Raw genomic sequence first — 17,732 nt, 5'->3', positions numbered from 1 at the left:
GAGGCAGGGCCCTTTGCCCTTGGCTTCCCTTTGTCCCCTTGTGCATTGCACTTGACATTCTCCTCCTTCTTCAGGCCTTTCATTTGTTTTGCTGTGTCTTTACGAGCTGGTACAGGTGTGCGGCACTGTCGTGTGGTCATTTCAGCCTTGTTTGGGTACAGTCCTTCTGTAACCCTCGGTGCAGTCTCACCCTCTGCCTAATGCCTTTGGCTGCTGCAGTGAGTTCTGTGCGTTGCTGTCAGCACGTGGATAGGCAGCGTACCCCGCAGCTTCAGCGTCTGTGCTCTCCAGCTCCTTTCACAGGCACCTAGGAGAGGAGCGAGTGCTTTCAGATGGTGATCTGTCAGAAGCAGTGGATCTAGGTTATTCGTTGGTTGATTTGTGTGACTGGTTATTTAGAATCCTACAAGTATTTCTCCTCCTCACATGGGCCTGGAGAGTTTATCACTGCATGGTCTCCTTACTCTAGCAACGGACAGGATTCTAGAGGGCAGTGGGAAGGACAATTAGAAAACTGTAGGATGGGACCAGGATAGATAGAACAGAGCACGTCAGTCATGTAATGAAGGGAGAACTGGAAACAGTTGTGTGGGAACAAATTAAAGACAAGTCTACAAATGTTGTCACCCTACTTGGAAGGGAAGAGCAGGAGATGCAGATGTAGCTACCCAGCTCTGAGGTGGTGAATGTGACATTTGAAGAGATGTAGGAAGAAAAATATTAAGACTGACAGTGACACATTGAAAACAGGATGGAACAAAACCAAGTGTGGAAAGTTGTAAGTTTGTGTACTTGGGAGAGAGGCGACAAACTGGCTTCAACATACTTGGCTAGGAAAAAATGGAAGTGAAATAGTTACTGCTATAATGCTGAAAAACTGGTAAGTTTAAAAACGAAACAAACAAAAAAAAATCTGTAGAAGAGGCTTGCAAGCTTAGCCACATGCTGCAGTCTTGGCAACAGAAAACAGAGTGAAGAGGCATTACTGCTGCTTTGCTGGGCAGCTCTGAGCAGGAGTTAGGTCAGTTACTTCCACAATTTGCCATGCAGGTTGTCTTGTAATTTGTGAACATGAAATATCAAAGTGTTTTGTTAAAATGGGTTTACCAACAAACCAGGGGGTTGCCGGGAAATGCTGGCCAATATTTGCCAGAAAAGGAAATGGGTAATTGGTATTGTCATGAGGAATAATCTTTCGGTAGCCTATGACAATGTGATGTTGAGAGCTTTGCGTGCTATATATTGTAGAACCTTCACCTTTTCTTAAAGTTAGTGTGTGTGAATTTAAGACAGAATAGAATGGCTCAGTTGGAAGGGACCTTCAGAGATCTTCACGTCCAACTGCCTGGCCTCTCCAGGGCTAAGCAAAAGGTAAAGCTTAACGAAGATTTACTAAGGCTGTTATCCAGGTGTCTCTTGAATACTGACTGGCTTGGGGCACCAACCACCTCTCTAGGAAGCCTGGAGGACTCTGGGACTCCTTTTCTCCAGACTGGACAACCCAGAGGAGGGAATGTCTTGACATTCCTACCTTACAGGCAGCACAGTCTAGCTTTACATCCTTTAAAAATTTGGAACTCTCACTGCCAGATTCAGACTCAAAATAACATTTGCTAAAGCTAATTAAAGTTTAATAAGTTTCATGAATGTGATTGTTACAGAAAAAAAAATCATTAAAGCACGGTTGAAAATTGTTAAGCTCCAATCAGGTCACATAATAAATGGATGATACTTTCCACTTCCAAACTATTGCAGTTTCCCACTGTATGGTGTTTAATTATGCAACAACTGGTGCCCTTGGCATGACATTTCAATTCAGAACTTAATTTTTCCATTTTTAAAGCTAAAGTAGAGGAATTCAATTATCATTTTGAAAGGTATACTAAAAATGCAGCATTTTAGCCATGAAATACTTTTTAAAGCCTCCATTTGAACAATAATTTAGCTTAGAATCTCATTGACCTTCTGCCTTTGGAGCTGGGATTTTTTTTCCAGTTTCTGAAATCAGAACTGCTTTACCTCAGGCAAGCCTTTGATAAAACGAATACTTCGTTGCCAGCAGAAACGGTGCTTAGAAGTGACAAGTATTTTTTTTTTTTGCTATGGACTTTTCCAGAAAAAAAATCACATGTATTGAAACAAAATGTTACATACGAAATTACATACAACAGACAAAAACCTGTTCCTCAGATCCGTGGTTATCGCGTCATAAGAATAATCAGGGTTTGACAAGTTTCTGTTATTAGAGTCGTGCACATCTGAATCACCCCAGTGACAGCTGGATGGTTTTACAATTATGAAGAAACAATAGAATTGCTTTAAATAAAGGTGGCTCTTTATTTGGAGAGCATAAAGTACCACTTTATTGAGAGTTCTAGACCACCCTAGTGTAAATACTTGAATAATCTTACACATGAACAAATCTATTGACATCATTAGTACTGCTTGCCTTAAAATTTATAAATTTTAGGCTTCTTGAAAGATTAGTTTAGACAGAAATCTCTTTAGGGCAAGAAGAGCTTTTAACTGGAGTCATGGATAGTATCAGGCAATTGAATTTAACAAAGAAAATGATTATATATTGTGGTGTGTAGTGAGGTGTGAAGTAAAGTGAAGGCCTGATACTTACCTGCATGAAGAATTTATACATCTGGGGAATGCCAACAACCTAAAGCTCTAGAAGGATAACACTGAAAGGGTGTGTTTGATAATGGTTTGTTTTGGATTTTTTTTTTTTTGGATGTCAGAGAAAGGAACTTACATGGTAATATGTAACTGCATCAAATTTCTGCTTACAGTCTGGTCAGTCATTCATCCTCTTTCTCCTCAGAATCTCCCCTCTAACAGGACAAGTAAATGCTCACGTAGTATTTGTTCATAAAATTGGAATACTTTTAAACTTCACGAGAAGAATGTTGTAATTGGCATATCACGTCACTTCATTAGCTAGAGCAAAAATTGGTTTGTTGGGATTTTTGAGTGTACGGAAATAGTGTCTTCCCTGCTGGGGGGGAGGTATTATTCTCAGAAGAAACCATGTCGTTCCACAATAACAAACGTTATATGTTATTCAAACGGGACAGAACATCCTCTTCTGTTACTGCTAGTGGTCTTAGTTCCCTGTGTTCAGCATCTACTTCACTGTTAGGAAACTTCAGTGTAACAGGAACTCATTGTTTCCCTGTTCCTACAGAAGAAACGGGATCCATGTGCATTTGGGAGGCTTTGGAAGAACAGCCTACAGTTGGGAATCCTTTGTTTCTTTCTCCCACATACAACTAGGATTTTCTGTGTGTTGCAGTTCTACTCTTTGCATTTAATATTTCACTTTCTTGTAGCATCGTATATTTGCAGGAGAGAGTGCACAAACAATAACAAATTACCAGGAATGAAATGAAAAGGGGGAAAAAAAAAAACGGTCAGCTGTTAGGGGTTAGATTTGGGCCTGTATTTCTTTTTTTGACGTGTTTTTTCCTCTTGCATTTTTCAGGAGTTATATCCTGCGTTTTGCATTCACAATGGAGGATCTGATCTAGACAGGCTACCGACTGCCAGTACCTGCATGAACTTGCTGAAACTTCCTGAGTTTTACGATGAAAATCTTATGCGAAGCAAGCTCCTCTATGCCATTGAATGTGCTGCTGGATTTGAACTAAGCTGAGTCAAACTGATGCTTACTTGGATGGTCTGCAGAGGAACGAACCAGTGCCTACTCGATAAGCAGCACCCATACCCACGCAGTTTTAAGGGAATTCTGTCCGAATTTCTGCAGCTCTTATGTCTTATCAAATGCCCTCAAATAGGTTTCATTTTTAAACACAATTTGTTAGTTAGGTTTCATTAATATTACATTGACACTGCTTTATGATTCAAAATACTGAATGCTGTTTGCAGTGTGGTTGTTTTCTGTGTTTATGCAAGGAAGGAGCACGTTGAAAAAACAGTGACATCTCAGTGAAATTAACCAAAGATGAAGCTTTGGCTTTGTGCTGTTCAAGTATAAATAATTTCCCAAACTGGCAATAAAGTTGTGTACCGTGCAGCACATTGGGATGAGACAGGGCTGACATCCTGTAATTAATCTTTTAGATGAAAGCAAAGCAGATGTTTGCAGATATCCCACAACTGAGAGGATAAAAATGCTCATTACTGGTAACCTAACATCTTTACTTACGTTATAGAATTGTTTACAAACCGTAGTTGTTGCAATTAAGATATGACTGATTTTGTTCTATACTACCCTCCCTCAAGATGGTAGGCACTGAGATAAACTCTTAGGATATTTTTTGTGCTTTCTGGAGAAATCAGATGCACACGCTTATTTTAAGTTCAACCTTTGGCTGCGTCATTATCACTTGAACACTGTCGTAAATGGATATGACCATCCATGTTTTGTCTGCTCCATTTCTGTCTTTTGTGCCTGTACAGAGTTTTTTTAATGTATTGGACTCCTGTTGCATAGATAGCACATGCAAAAGTCATCACTTTTGGAACATGTAACAACGATTAAAATTATTTGAACCAAAGTTATCAGGCTTTATCTTTTATATTTGAAGCCTGTGGTATTCACATTCCTTTTCCCTATCATTTCTTTCCATCCTAAATACCATACCTGTGTTGTAGACACTAGTCGAATTCATTATTTTTTGCGATTAAACAGCCTTTATATCCACCTGCCTGCAGAATTTCTGCTAAGACAGGTAGGTGGGAATATGCTGCTTAATGTAATTGGACGATCGGATATCTGGGGAAAAAAGTGGTTTCATATGGAAGGAAATGATCCTCTAGTAGTAGGCACATTGCTGGGTATTCATGCGCAAACTGCAGTCAATTCAAAAACTGAATTGTAGTTCAAACTATGAGGTTCATAACTGCATCCCTCTGAACTTTAGGTTTATATTTTAAATCATCAACATTTACAATCAGATTTGTATTCATCACTTATGCAAAAAAAAAAAAATGCTGTTACTGAAAACTGTTGGATTTCGTATTTAAGAAGCAGTAACCAGCAATATCCTTTAAATGTGGGGAAACGGAGTGATTTTCAGATGTTTACTAGTAACCATATAAATGTATAATTTCTTAATTTGGGTAATAAATGAAGTGTTAAAATGCTATTTGTAGTCTTGATGTACAGAAATAAAATAATTGGTTTTCTTTTGGGTTTTGCTTTAGGCTTTTTATTTATGTTAAGTATTACATACCCAACCTATTCTTTATCCCAGAATTCTTTTCTTGTATATTTTTCTACATAAATTATGGAACTTGAAGTTGAAAATGAGACCAGTAATAGTGGAACTGCCTCCTCTTAATTAGAAAACCTGAACACTTCTCTTAGAAAGCATTATTTATTTTATAACCTAATGGTTTAAATATTTTGAAATTATTTTTCAATTTCATTCTTTGCTATATTGGAAGTGTTGTATTTGTATTTTATATAATTAAATTAAAATTTATTAAATACTCATATTCAGAAATTGTGCTGGGGTCATGCCACATAAACATGACTGGTAAAGTATGCTTTCTGCTTTTGTAAAAGGAGACAGTGCACACTATTCCTGTCTGTTACTGTGAATACAAGCTCCAGAGAGAGGGTAGGCTGGAGGAAGAATGGTTTGCAGGTAGGAGTAGTCATGTAATGGCAAGAATCGCGCACACAGTGGTAGAAAACTTCATTAGAGAATTTGAGTTCACTGAAAATACTCTTTATTTCTTCAGTAACTGCTACTCATTGATCTTGTTTTGTATATTCTGTACATTAAGTACGAAATTCTGACACAGGTCATGTAGCCTGTAGATTTCGTTCTGCATTTAGTCAGTTGAAAATCTGTGCTGCGACAATGTATATCACTTTCAGTATTCAGATTGCAAGGAGAAGAGGGTAGGACTTACCTTTGGCAAAAAACAAGTGTTTTCAGTTCTGCCTGTCAGCTGTTTTTGCATTGTCAGGATGAAGCGTGGGTCCCTGCTTTCCAATGATTTATTGCTCGATATTTGAAGGGGCAAGAGATTGAAGTATGAGAAATAATACAGGTGTAGATAGTTGTGTCCTGAGGAGCTAAGTGGTCTAAACGGTCTCTTGTAGCTCTCACATAGCAGGAATTGTTTATATACGGAAACTGATTTTTCTGTTTTTTAAAAATGAGCAAACTCCTTCCCGGTTGTGATGCTCACAGAGTTTAGGTGGGCAGAGACAGGAAGCACTTTGCTTGCAACTAACCTGAAACATTACTGTTGATTTTGATCATCAGAATTATGGCAGTACTCAATATGGTCTTGGAGTTACTTTCTGTGCAAGACAACCCTTCCTTATGGGCAATTTCTATGCGTCACTGCTTTTCCTCCTAGATCAGTACTCGCTTTTTGAAAAAAGACAGCATTTTTTGTTTAGTTTTTCAAAGAAAAGGAAATTTGCAAACTTCTAAAAACTTTTTGTTGTCAAGGTTTATCTTTATAATGGAAGAGTACACGTTCTTCGTCTCTCCACAGTTAAAAGGCATAGAAGGAATAAAAGAATAAGTTTAGCATTTGCTTTGTTCATCTCATCAAGAATTTTTCTGGATGCGTATTTAGTCCTGCTAGCTGGATATTAAAAAACAAAAATATCCCCCACAGAAATAGTTTCCCTTGTTAGTCAATCTCATTTTCCATTGTGGCCCTAGGAGCCATGCCTGTATACATTTCACAAAGCTTGCTTTTTATTTCTAGGGAGAACTTACATCAACAAAAGAGGAGAGATTTGGCTCCAGCTTCCCGAGTGAACACTGAGCTGGGTAAAGGTTGATTTGAACAAGAATTATCTTCAGTTTGTTTTTATGTGGGGTGCTCCGTAATTAAAAGAAAATGAGCTTCCTGATGCTATTGGTAGTAGTGTTTGGTATCACTTGAGTAATCTAGCAGAAACATCCTACTTTGATCTACAAAGGGGTTTGGAATTCAAAAAAAAAAAAAAAAAAAAAACAACTTTAAGCAGTGCAACGACCTCATGCTAAATTAGAGTTAAAACCAAAAGCTATTTGTTAAATGCTAATGAGACAGCACATACTCTTTCTGCCACTGAAAACAGTACAGCACAGAAACAAAGGAAAGAAAGAGAGCTGTTTTTCTTGGATTGTTTTGTTGGATCTGTAAATTTTTTTTGTATTTATAATTATATGCAAAAATTTAAAACATTTGCTCATATACATGAATCTGTGTTAATAATGGTTTGTGATGTAAATGCTTGTTACTATTTTTTTTCCACGTTGCTTTGCCTGTCAGTAAAGGAGAGAAGAAATGAACATGGTCTGTAAAACTGATCAGGATATCTATATTTTTATTGACTTATGCTTTTGTGAATAAAATAATTTGAGTTTTCTTGAAACTTTGCAGAAATGCTCTTTTCTTTCATTTTGCAGTAAATTTGGCACTCTCTGGCTAAAGTTTTGATAGTATTGAACTGGTTTTAAAAGGGAAGCTAATGTAAACTCTTCAGTGGTCTTGAAGCTACCACTGCTATGTGGCAATTTGTAGCTTCGGTTTTCGAGCTCTGAAGTTCCCCCTGTCAGCCCAGCTGCAGCTACGAGGTTTAGCTCTGGTTCAGTGCGTCTTTCAAACAAGGTACTGAAGAACACTTACACGCTCTGAAATCCTTCTTCAGAACCTTTGGGAAGAACAAAACTTGCTCCGTGGTTGGAAATAAGAGAAGCTATGATTCACAGTGATGAATTCTCCTCTGTCAACAAGTGTGCATGAAAACATCTCTTGTAGAATCCTCTGCAATTTCTTTTTCAGCACATACATGGGACCCCCTGAAGATGTTAATTTCTTTTTTCTTTGATAATTAGGATTATTTCCCTTTGCTTTTCTAGTTTTCTCATTGCTCAATACACCTCTAGTTCCATAATGATGCTTACGAAGTTAATGTTGTGCATGTTTATCTTGGAATACTTTCAAACAGCATCACATATTCTTCAGCTTACCTGGTACTGAAAGTTTGATCAACAGAAAATGATTTAAAAAATGACCCTGTAGGCTACTTCATCATTTAGGTAAAAGCACGAATAAAACAACTGCCCAGATACCTTGCCTGTTTTTCTGTGTCTGTTACTCTATACAGCTTCTGATGTATGTGGAGAAACAGCACAAGGCAAAGAGTGGTTGTGAAATTCCACCAGTTGAACGCATTTCGGAGAATGCAGAATGGTTGAGGTTGGCAGGAGCGTCTGGGAATCGGCTCTTCCCGCCCCCTGCTCAGAGTAGGGTCACCTGGAGCGGGTTGCTCAGGACCTCGCCTTGTCGGGTTTTGAGTATCTCTGTGGGTGGAGACTCCATGACTCTGGGCAACCTGCTCCAGTGGTCAGTCACCTTGACAATGAAATGTTTTCAGTTAGGTTTAAACGTGGTTTCCTGTATTTCAATGTGTGCCCATTGCCTGTAGTTACAGAACTGTAGGGTGATTGAGGTTGAAAGGGGATCTCTGGAGGTCATCTGCTCCAACCCCCCTGCTCAAGCTGGGCCACCCAGAGCAGATTGCCCAGGACCATGCCCAGGGCACCTCTTTTAAGCGCTCCCTTCTGTCACTGTGCACTACAAAGAGTCTAAACCCTCTCCAGGCTGAACAACCCCAGCTCTCTCAGCCTCTCCTCACACTATGGACGCCCCAAAACCTTAGTCATTGTGACCCTGCACTGGACTCACTCCAGCAGGTCCGTTTCTCTCCTCTACCGGAGAGCCCAGAACTGGACCCCAGCACTCCAACACACCTTGGCAGTGCTGAGCAAAAAGGGAGCAGCATCCCTGGCAATACTCCACCTCGTGCAGCCCAGGATGCTGTTGGCGTTCTTTGCTGTACGGGCATGTTGCTGGCTCGTGTTCAACTTGCCTACCAGGAATCCCAGGTCATTTTCTTTCTGCTGCTGCTTTCAGTCAGTTGGCCCGCAGGCTGTAACGGTGCATGGGTTTACTCCTCAGCCGGCACAGGACTTCGGACAGAATTGAGTGAGTACCGAAGTCCCAAGGTATTTCTTAGTTTCAAGGCTCTCTTCTTTACTAGGCTGTAAAAGACATTTGACCTTCCATTTTTGCCATGTTGAGTCAGGATTTTTTTGCAAACAAAGCTCTCAGCTCAGCCCTGCTCTGTGTCACAATCAGGGCCAGTGATTCACTCAAAAGAGCTTTGTGTCTTGCAAGAGGTGTGGATTTTGAAATACAGGCACTTCTGTCACGTCTTTGGAATAAAGAATAAAAGTAGTGAGTTTCCCTAAGAAAAAAATAGAAAACATTCAACTCTGTGTGGACGAAGCTTTGCTACCTCACAATAGGAAGCTTGGTAAGACCCAACTAAAGAATTCACAGAACCTAAAATAGTTTCTACATGTTTTTTTCCTGTATTTCTTTCAGTTATCAAGTGCGATCTTTTTTCCTGTACAGATCATAGCTAGAATTTGCTGCCTACAGTGAAGTTTGATGTGCCTTGTAAGCATGTTCTATAATACAGGAGGATGATGACTATTATAGCATGAGTAGGGAAAATACTGGAAATAAAATACGTACAGGTATGCAGAGAAAAATGTGCAGGTGTGTTTCTAGACAGCACAAAAACACCTAGCTCTTAGGAAGGCATCTAATTTTAATTTGGTAAAAGTACATTTTGAAGATGTTCTGAAAATAAAGTAATTTGACTTAAGTATCTGCAGACTCAAAATGATGTTTTTTTTTTTCTTTTTTTTTTTTTTTCCCTCTTGGATACTGACTTGTAGTGTTAGTTTACCTTTGGCTCCTATTGGATGTAAACTCATGCAAAATTCATTTCTCTCTGACTTGTTCAGTGAACAGAGTAGCATCTTCAAAATACTTTTCGTGGACTCTTCCAGATCTATGTGACTGGAGACTAGGCAAACGCTACTTCTCTTCCTTGCCTGTAGATGTCTGTAGTTGTTAAAAGATTACACTTATCCCGCAAAGGCTGGATTTAAGATTTTTGTGGCTTTGCTTTTTCATTGCCAGTGCTGCTTTGTCTTTTCAAGCATTTTGGAAATCTTTTATTAACTTCAAAGTAACAGAAAGATTCAGTAACAAATGGAGGTCTGTTATTTTCAGTTTTATTATGATGCTAAACATCAAACTGTAGGACTAATGTTAAATCACCTGAATGCTTACTCATTTCTTCCTCCACGAACACTATCAAGCATCTAGTTTGAAGCTGCACTTTCTTGGACGGACTTCTGTAATTTTGCTGACCTCAACAAAAGCTGAGTAGCGCAGTTCTAGGTGCAACCCCGCAAAGCGCGTCAGGCAGTCAGTGCAGAAATGTGTGAGTTCTCACTGGCACCAGTGAGATTGCTTAAACATAACATGTAGAGATGTCCTGCTGGCTCGATTTCATGCTGCCAAGGGATGATCTTTTGTTGTGTAATGGTTAAATCATTGCCACTCAGCATTGCCAGAATTGTTGCTCTCCAGTCTGGGACTAAGCTTACCTGCTCTGCATTCTGTTTGCAGGATTTGTTCATGTGTTCATAGAAACAGTTTGCTCAAATATCCTACTATTTTCAAGATTATTCTTTTCTGCATTCCCTGAGCAACTGTTAGTTCATTCTGTGTAACATTTGACTGGAAAGAGGTTTTGCATTATTTCTGTCTTATTCTGTGTTTATAGTTACACATAGCTCTCGGCTGCTGAAGAAGGAAACAAGCGTTCGCCAGATGGTGTTATTGCAGATCATCTTGCTACTTCTGCCTACCCAAATGTTACATCTAGGAAAAACATCTCTCATCAGCTGCTATGTAGTTTTGCTCTATGTTGTCAAACACACCTTCTGAAGAAATGAATTCCGTCTAGCCTTCATATCTTTAATTAAGAATAAATTTTTTTTCATTACTGCTGTAATGTTTTTCTTTTTCTCCTCTGTGCTTTCAGACAAAGAGCAGCAGAGCTCAAAGTTCTGTACGGATGTTTGAGACCTCCTTATCTATTAGAACTATCCAGCTATTAATGAAAAATGACATGGAGTTAACTAATATTTGTCTTTGTTATATGGATAAGAAAGCATATCCCTGATCAAATTAATGAACAGAAATGCTGATCAAGCTCTCCTTGTGAGGAATAAACACTTGCCATAAGCTGTGAGATCCTCTGGCTGCCCACAGCTGTTCTTAGAGTGTTGTCTGTGCATCCCAAATAATCACTAGAATGCATCTGATACTTTATGAGGAATCAGGAAAAACTTCAGCTATCCTGAAGTGTTTCAAGCTCTTATCAAAAGCATCCACTCAGCTCAAGCTTTTGGTTACAAAGAGGAGTCCAGATAAACTTGTAACCTCTTGATTACCTAGCTCCATGCCAATGAAAACGGAGGTTGTGCTCAGCAGAAAAACTCTGGAGAATTCTAATGAAAATTGGTTATTTTGTGCTTTTAATGCTCCTACTTAAAGTTTTAAACATTAGGTGTATTGCCCATATTTCAAGTCTAATTGTTTCTGATAAGCTATCAGCAAAAAGTTAATGCTTATATTTAATTAAGTGGCACTTTCCAGAATTACTTTGCCAGTACTACTATAATTAAATGATGTGAGAACAGTCCTTGATAAATATGCTCATATTCTTTGCTAATACCAAAAATAGATTCTGTAAATCTGTAAATAGAAAAACTGGATGCATTAAGCAGCAGACAAGAGCAGCAGGCCAGGAAGACTACGGCCATTACCCCATGAAAGAAACTAATATTAATCTCTCTCTAATGCAGCATTTTCAAGCATTTCTTGTGTTCTGATGGGCTTTTCATAATTGACCTCCATAAGTCATAAAAAATGATTAAAAAAAAGAATCTGGGAACTCTGTGAATTGCTAATACCTCCTGGAACGAGGCCACATGATTTCCATCATTAGGTTATAGCTACCAGCTAGGCCTGAATTCATCTCACTTACCTTCAGCCATCTGTAAGGTGGCTGTCTGGGCACTTCCAAGGAGAGAGGCAACGCAGAGCTCTACAGGGTGGTTCTTTCTTTACTAATATATACGTCTCCAAAGTGAGTAGAATAAATCATGCCCTGGAGGTGCCCCCTCCTTCTCTTTTTCTTGTGGTCAGAGGGCTTAAAGTGGATGCTTAACTTCTGGCAGCTCAAGTTACATGAAAGTGAAACCTGATCTTTGCCTCTTGTTCCCAGGTGAGAGAGGAAAATCCTTGAGCAACGAAGATCCGTTGGTAACAGTTTATTCCGATTTACGGCTCAGCACTTGGACGCCAGCCCAGATCTGCCTGAGTGTTTGCTACCACCTTCTACAGACCCACCACGCTTCGTCTGATTTTGCTATTGGGATGTTGATCCCAGCGCTCCCCTCTGTCAGGAACATCAGATTTATTGCTCTTTAGCACAATATTCAAGGCTTTTGCTGCAAGCAGCAAGCCATAGGAACACCGAAGACTTTTGCTTTAAACTTTTGCAAATAAACCTGTAAAGTTGCAGGTGGTTTTCTGAATCAAAAAGCTTTTCTGTTTTATTATGCCTATCTGTAGATCTAATTAAACGTTTCCTCTACCTACAAGTCCTGCTTCTAAAATCTACTGTTACCTCAAATGAGAGGGAAGGTGCTTTTGGCTCTTTACCTGATGTAGTTCCTCCTTCTTTTCTTCATGCACGTTAACTTGTTATGCAGAGATTGCAACGGGCCCTTCTATTGTGTGGAAAGCACTGACGTGGCCAGTTCTCTTTTGAGCACTTTCATCCTATTGTAAGACACAAATATGATTAATCTTAAAGCTTAAACATACTTCTGAGAAACCTTAACTGAAACGAGTGTGACTGAATATTAAATCAAACCGTGGGGCAGAAGAATTTTAATGAATTCTTCGAGAACTAGTCGGCCCTGCCCTGCGGTACCTGAACTATGCAGCTTGGGGTTAAAAGGTGGTTCAGCACTAGCTGACTCCAGTTAAGACTCATGGAATCGTATCATAGGGCATTGTTTTATCAGAGTGCTACTCTTCAAAGCAAGGTAATCATAGCCACGATATCTCTTTTGAACTTTGGGTGATCTGGGAGAAGCAGACTTTGCCTGGACACATAATGGGTAGATTATGATAGATGGCAGATCCCGTTAGCCTGGAAAGTCGTGGAGGCTGAGCTGCCCAGCTGAAGACCCAACAGGTGGACACTGCCACACCAGGCTAAGGCAACCAGGGCACTGGGTGGGGTGGTATGAAAACAGAATTTCCATCACTGCTTACCAATGAACAATGTTGTTCTGATCAGACAACAAACAGGAGCTAGGAAAATGAGGCCATGAATGTGTATGTTTTTGAGACCACTCTTGAATGTATATTTCTCTGTTAACCTCTACAGGAAGCTGGTCAAATGGGAGAGAGCTGTCACTTCATTTTTTATCATTTTGTCCTGTTAGTCTTGCGCGTACAAAGTTACTGTTAACGTGTAACCCACTTCTGTTTACAAAAGAATGTCTCTGTACGCCTTGTAAAGATGGCTTCAGATGGAATGATTGGTTATTTACCAACAGGGGGAGCTTGACACCTCGGCAGAGGCTGAGCAGGCTGATAGATGCTGCATTAGAGGCAACATCAGCCTGGAGCCTCTGGTGTTATTTCTTTGTGCTCATAGGCCCCTGGGATACAAATAGAAATCTGTTAACTGGTGCCTCTGTCACGATTCCAAATTTTCCCAAGTCCATCGAGGTTCAGTAGCACTCGGTGCCAGCCCCCCAGACTTTGAGCTGCGTCCTGCAGAACTGTTTAGATGTTCCCGCTCTGGGTTCCAGTCTGGGTGCAGTGCCAGAGCTGACCACACCTGGTGCTTACAAGGAACAAGGCAGAGATCCGTCAGCTGGGGACAGTCACACAAGGGGCTCAGGTCTGGTGGGGACAGGCTGGGTGGGGTCACTTTGTTTTATGACTGCAGTTTTAGAATTTAGAATAGTTCAGCTGAGGACACTGACTCTGCACACTCACCCAGACCTCTGCAGTATGCCCCGCAGTACCCCTTCCAGCTGGCTTTGTCATGCTCTGTATTTATGGCAAGCCCCTGCATTTCCCGGTAACCTAGAGAATGGAAAATTAAATGTCAGACACACAATATAAACAAACTAAATATATATACACACACACAATTACTTCTTGTGTTAGAAGAAGTGCAATACTTCTAGTATTAGACAATCCGAGCTATCACAGATAATGATAATGAGTTAAAAAGTTGCCCCAATAAATTATATTTTTAATTGGTGGCTGTATAAATTACCCCTGCTGCAAAGTCTCAGGAAACATATTCACATCCTACTTCTGAGACAAAGAGAACTGTTAACCAACTAAAATATATTTTGTTAACCAACTAAAATGTATTTTTTCTAATTACTTAATCTTTTGTTTCTTCGTCCTTGTTTGCAAATATGTTTGCGTTTTCTGTGTTTTGCTGCATAAAATGCCAAACTGGATCTCATACAGCTAGCCCTGCCCTCAGCTGTGAACAAGGCATTGTACCTTCTCATCCCTTACTTTCTTCAGCAGCAAAGTTGGTCTCTAAGCCTTCCCAAACGTTATTTCTATATCTGAACAGTGTTACTGGAGGCCTATGCAGTCTAGAGTTAGGACAACAGTGTTCCAAAAACCTACGGACAAACACATCTAATTCTATCGTGCTTATGACAAATGTAGTAAAGCAGCAATGGTCCCAATCGGATTGATGTAGTGTCGTGATCTCAACCCGGTGGTTCCATCCAGAAGCGTGCTTCCTTGCCATTGTTGTTCAACCTGATAAACAGAAGGTTTTACAGTCTGGATCCATCGTGACATAACTTTCATACAAAAATGACTCTGTAAAGAGTTAAAGGTAGCGCTTTGTGTGCTACCTCTAGAGCCATTACCACAGGACGGATTTTTAAAAGGCTGAACAAAATTCGAACTTTTTTCTCACCTGTCATTGGTCATGAAAGGTTGAGGGAAAAACACTTTTTTTCCACATAGTGTAATATTTGAAAGCCTAGATCAAAATATCATTTTCTCCCAAACTACACAGTGCTGACCTGCTTCTTGCTTTTGCACTTTGCTGGAATGTGAATCTTCGGAGGTTTGCAACAGGACCTTCAGAAAGATCTGGTCTAACCTACTATTCTTTCTATTTTTTAAGTGGACAAAAAAACTTCTCGTACTTCACAGCTAATTGCTGATGAGAAACTAATAAAGATGCTAGCTGTCTCTCTGATCTAATTTTAGAAGCTTGTTTCCATGACCACAATTTAGCACCAAATCTCACGGAACGGAATTTCTTTCGAAGGCAGCGTTTACCCCAGAGCACCAAGCCTGTAATTTGCTCAGGGCTGTCCTGAGCCTTGCTCAATTGATGTAGCTTTCCTCTGTCTTACTTGAAACTTTGCTTTTTTCTTTTTGAACTCACCCCGCTCCCACACAGACACCCCAAATTCACGAGCAGCCTTCCGATCGACTTTCATTTGGGAGCACACGTTTTTGGTTTGGAAACTCCTTAATTTCTCCTTGGTGATCTCTAAATCAATGCCTCCTCCTGCTTTTTACGTAAGGGCCAAGAAAATTACAGCAATTTAAAGCACAGATAAAGTCTATTTTTTAAAAAAAGAGGAGAATAATCTGGCTGCCTTGCTCTCAGCTGTGACACCAGCAAACCACCCGCTGAAGGATGATCCACACGGCCCGCAAAGGAACGTGACCAGGCACAAAATGACAAAACCGGCCCTAAAAAAACTGATGGCGTGAGGGCAACGATTTCTGAGTTTATAAGAAGGTGTGTGAGGGGAAAGAAGGCTTTAATTCAGCACCTCAACGTCTGAGTTTGTTCTTCCAAAGAGTGTTGGTAAAACGACAGGTTTTCACCTCGTTTTGTCCCAGAAGCACACCTGGAAAACTGTTAATTGATTTATTGATTCATTTTGTTTATTTATTTACTTATTTATTTGTTTTTTCTTCTCAGACGAACGGAGGGACCCCGCCCGCCTGCCGTGAGGGGAGGGCGCGGAGGGGCGCGACCGTTACGACCGTTGGAAGCCGCCCGCGCCCCCTCCCGCACCCCCCCAGAGCCCCCGCCCCTCAGAGGCCACGCCCCCTCAGAGGGCCACGCCCCCAGGCCGAGGCCACGCCCCCTCCCCGCCGCGCCGCCGCCGGCCGGCAGGGGGCGGGCTGAGCCCGCGCTGAGCGCGCGCGCGCTCCCCCCCCGCGGGCCGTCCCGCGAGAGCTGGCGGCGCCGTTCGAGAAACTTCCGGAAACGGGCCCGGGGGCGGAAGTGACGGCGCGGCGTGACGCCACTTCCTGTGTTTGCGGCTGAGGGGAGCAACCGCCGTCGCGGGCTGCCGGCGGGGGAGGTCGCGGCCGCGCTGCGAGGAGGCCTCGGGCCCGGTGAGTCGCGGGGGTCGGGCCGCGGCGGGGCGGCCTGCCTGGGGAGCCGGGGAGCTGAACGGCACCGGGAGCCGCTGCCTGGGCCCGCCCGCGGCTCTTAGCAGCAGCGCGGCGCTAGCGGGGGCCGAGCCGCGGGGTCGCCGGTCTCGGCGCTTCCTCTGGAGCGGCTCCCGGGAGGTCACTGAGCGCCGGGGGGAGCTCCGCGGCCGTTCCCCGGCAGCAGGGGCTGCCCCGGGCTCGTCCCGGAGCTCGGCACGGGTTGAGGTCGCCGGGCGGCGCGATCCTGGCTCGGCTTTACCTCCTCGGCGGCGGCGGGGGAAGAAATCCGCCGTTGTGTTGGTGCCGGTGGTGGTGTCGGGTACAGAAAGGTGAGGGGAGCCGCTGTTCGCACGTGGCTTGGGCGCGCTGAGCAGTCCTGTCGCTTAAAGCCCCTCACGGAGCGGTTTTTGGCATATTTATATTTGTCTATGTTAAATTTGCCCTTTTTTCTATTTTTTTTTTTCAGTAGAAGTTGAGTTCCATTTTGGTTTTAGTAACTCAGAGTAGAGTCGTGGCTAAATTTTGTTGTGGGTGAGGGCAGCAGTGTTTTGGAGCTGGGTGTTGCTAAGTTCTAAAGTGAGCCGAAAACTCCTTGAAAGTTAAAGCAGTTTGTGTCAGCGTTTGCTGGTCTTCTGGTAGGGCAGCGAGGTGTGAAGTTACTGATGGCCAGTAACTATTTCTGTTTGCAGCAAGATTTGATCTGTTGTTACAGTTTATCAGAGCTCTTAGGGGCTGCTGAAAACCCGTGCTGCGTACTTGGGTCGGTAGAAGACATTAGAAAAGATTCTCCAAAATATTGCGCAATTTTCTTTTGAATTTCGTTGAGGATAGATTGGACTTGTTTGGTTTCAACATGAGCGAGATAACATCACTAAAATTAAATTTATAATAACGTGTAAATGGTAAAGCTGACGATGTTGTATCGGTGGTCAGGCCCTGAGGATTTTTCTGATGTCAGGAGTCAAAAAGTGCTGGGAACAAGGTGTTGACATGGTTTCAGTCCAGCTGTTCACACCAGGCGAAGTCTCCGTGGCCCTCTGAAGTTGCAGTTACAGCTGCTGGCTGGCCTTAATTTTCATTTACCCTTTGGAGAGCCTTGTGCTCTAGTTAGGAAGGGTTTTATGTTCAGCTGACGATCAAGAGCCTGGTGGTTACCATTTAGCGTGCTGGATTATGCTGTCAAAGGAGATTTGTTTGAACGAGTGAGGAAATGTATTTACAAATCTTGTCTCTCAGTACTTCTTAGCATGTTTTTTTTTTTTAAACAACCCAGCTGCTACCTAGTGCCCGGTGCTGGTCCGGCTTGGTTTCCCACTCTCGGCTCTCATGCTTGTTTTCAG

At 41.8% G+C, this 17,732-nt stretch overlaps 2 protein-coding genes across 11 annotated transcripts in view; both read left to right on the top strand.

The window, feature by feature from the left end:
* The window catches only part of UBE3C (ubiquitin protein ligase E3C), an 80,660-nt gene extending 73,697 nt beyond the window's left edge, over positions 1 to 6,963 (top strand). For both annotated transcript variants that reach the window (XM_083823702.1, XM_083823701.1), the window contains exon 23: positions 3,491 to 6,963. In XM_083823702.1, the coding sequence (XP_083679828.1) occupies positions 3,491 to 3,661 (171 nt within the window). In that variant the 3' untranslated portion in view covers positions 3,662 to 6,963. The remainder of the gene's footprint in view (positions 1 to 3,490) is intronic.
* An 8,594-nt stretch (positions 6,964 to 15,557) lies between these two features.
* Positions 15,558 to 17,732, top strand: part of DNAJB6 (DnaJ heat shock protein family (Hsp40) member B6) — a 59,924-nt gene continuing 57,749 nt past the window's right edge. For 2 of the 9 annotated variants that reach the window (XM_083823709.1, XM_083823712.1), the window contains exons 1-2: positions 15,558 to 15,745; positions 15,932 to 16,353. The gene's annotated coding sequence lies outside the window, so the exon portion shown is untranslated. Of the gene's footprint in view, positions 15,746 to 15,931; positions 16,722 to 17,732 lie in introns of those variants that run through there. The other 7 variants (XM_083823711.1, XM_083823708.1, XM_083823707.1 and 4 more) reach the window with 6 other exon arrangements.

The sequence above is a fragment of the Anser anser genome (genome assembly GCF_964211835.1).
Source record: "Anser anser genome assembly, chromosome: 2".
Lineage (NCBI taxonomy): Eukaryota > Metazoa > Chordata > Aves > Anseriformes > Anatidae > Anser > Anser anser.
This window is presented reverse-complemented; position numbering and strand designations above follow the sequence as displayed.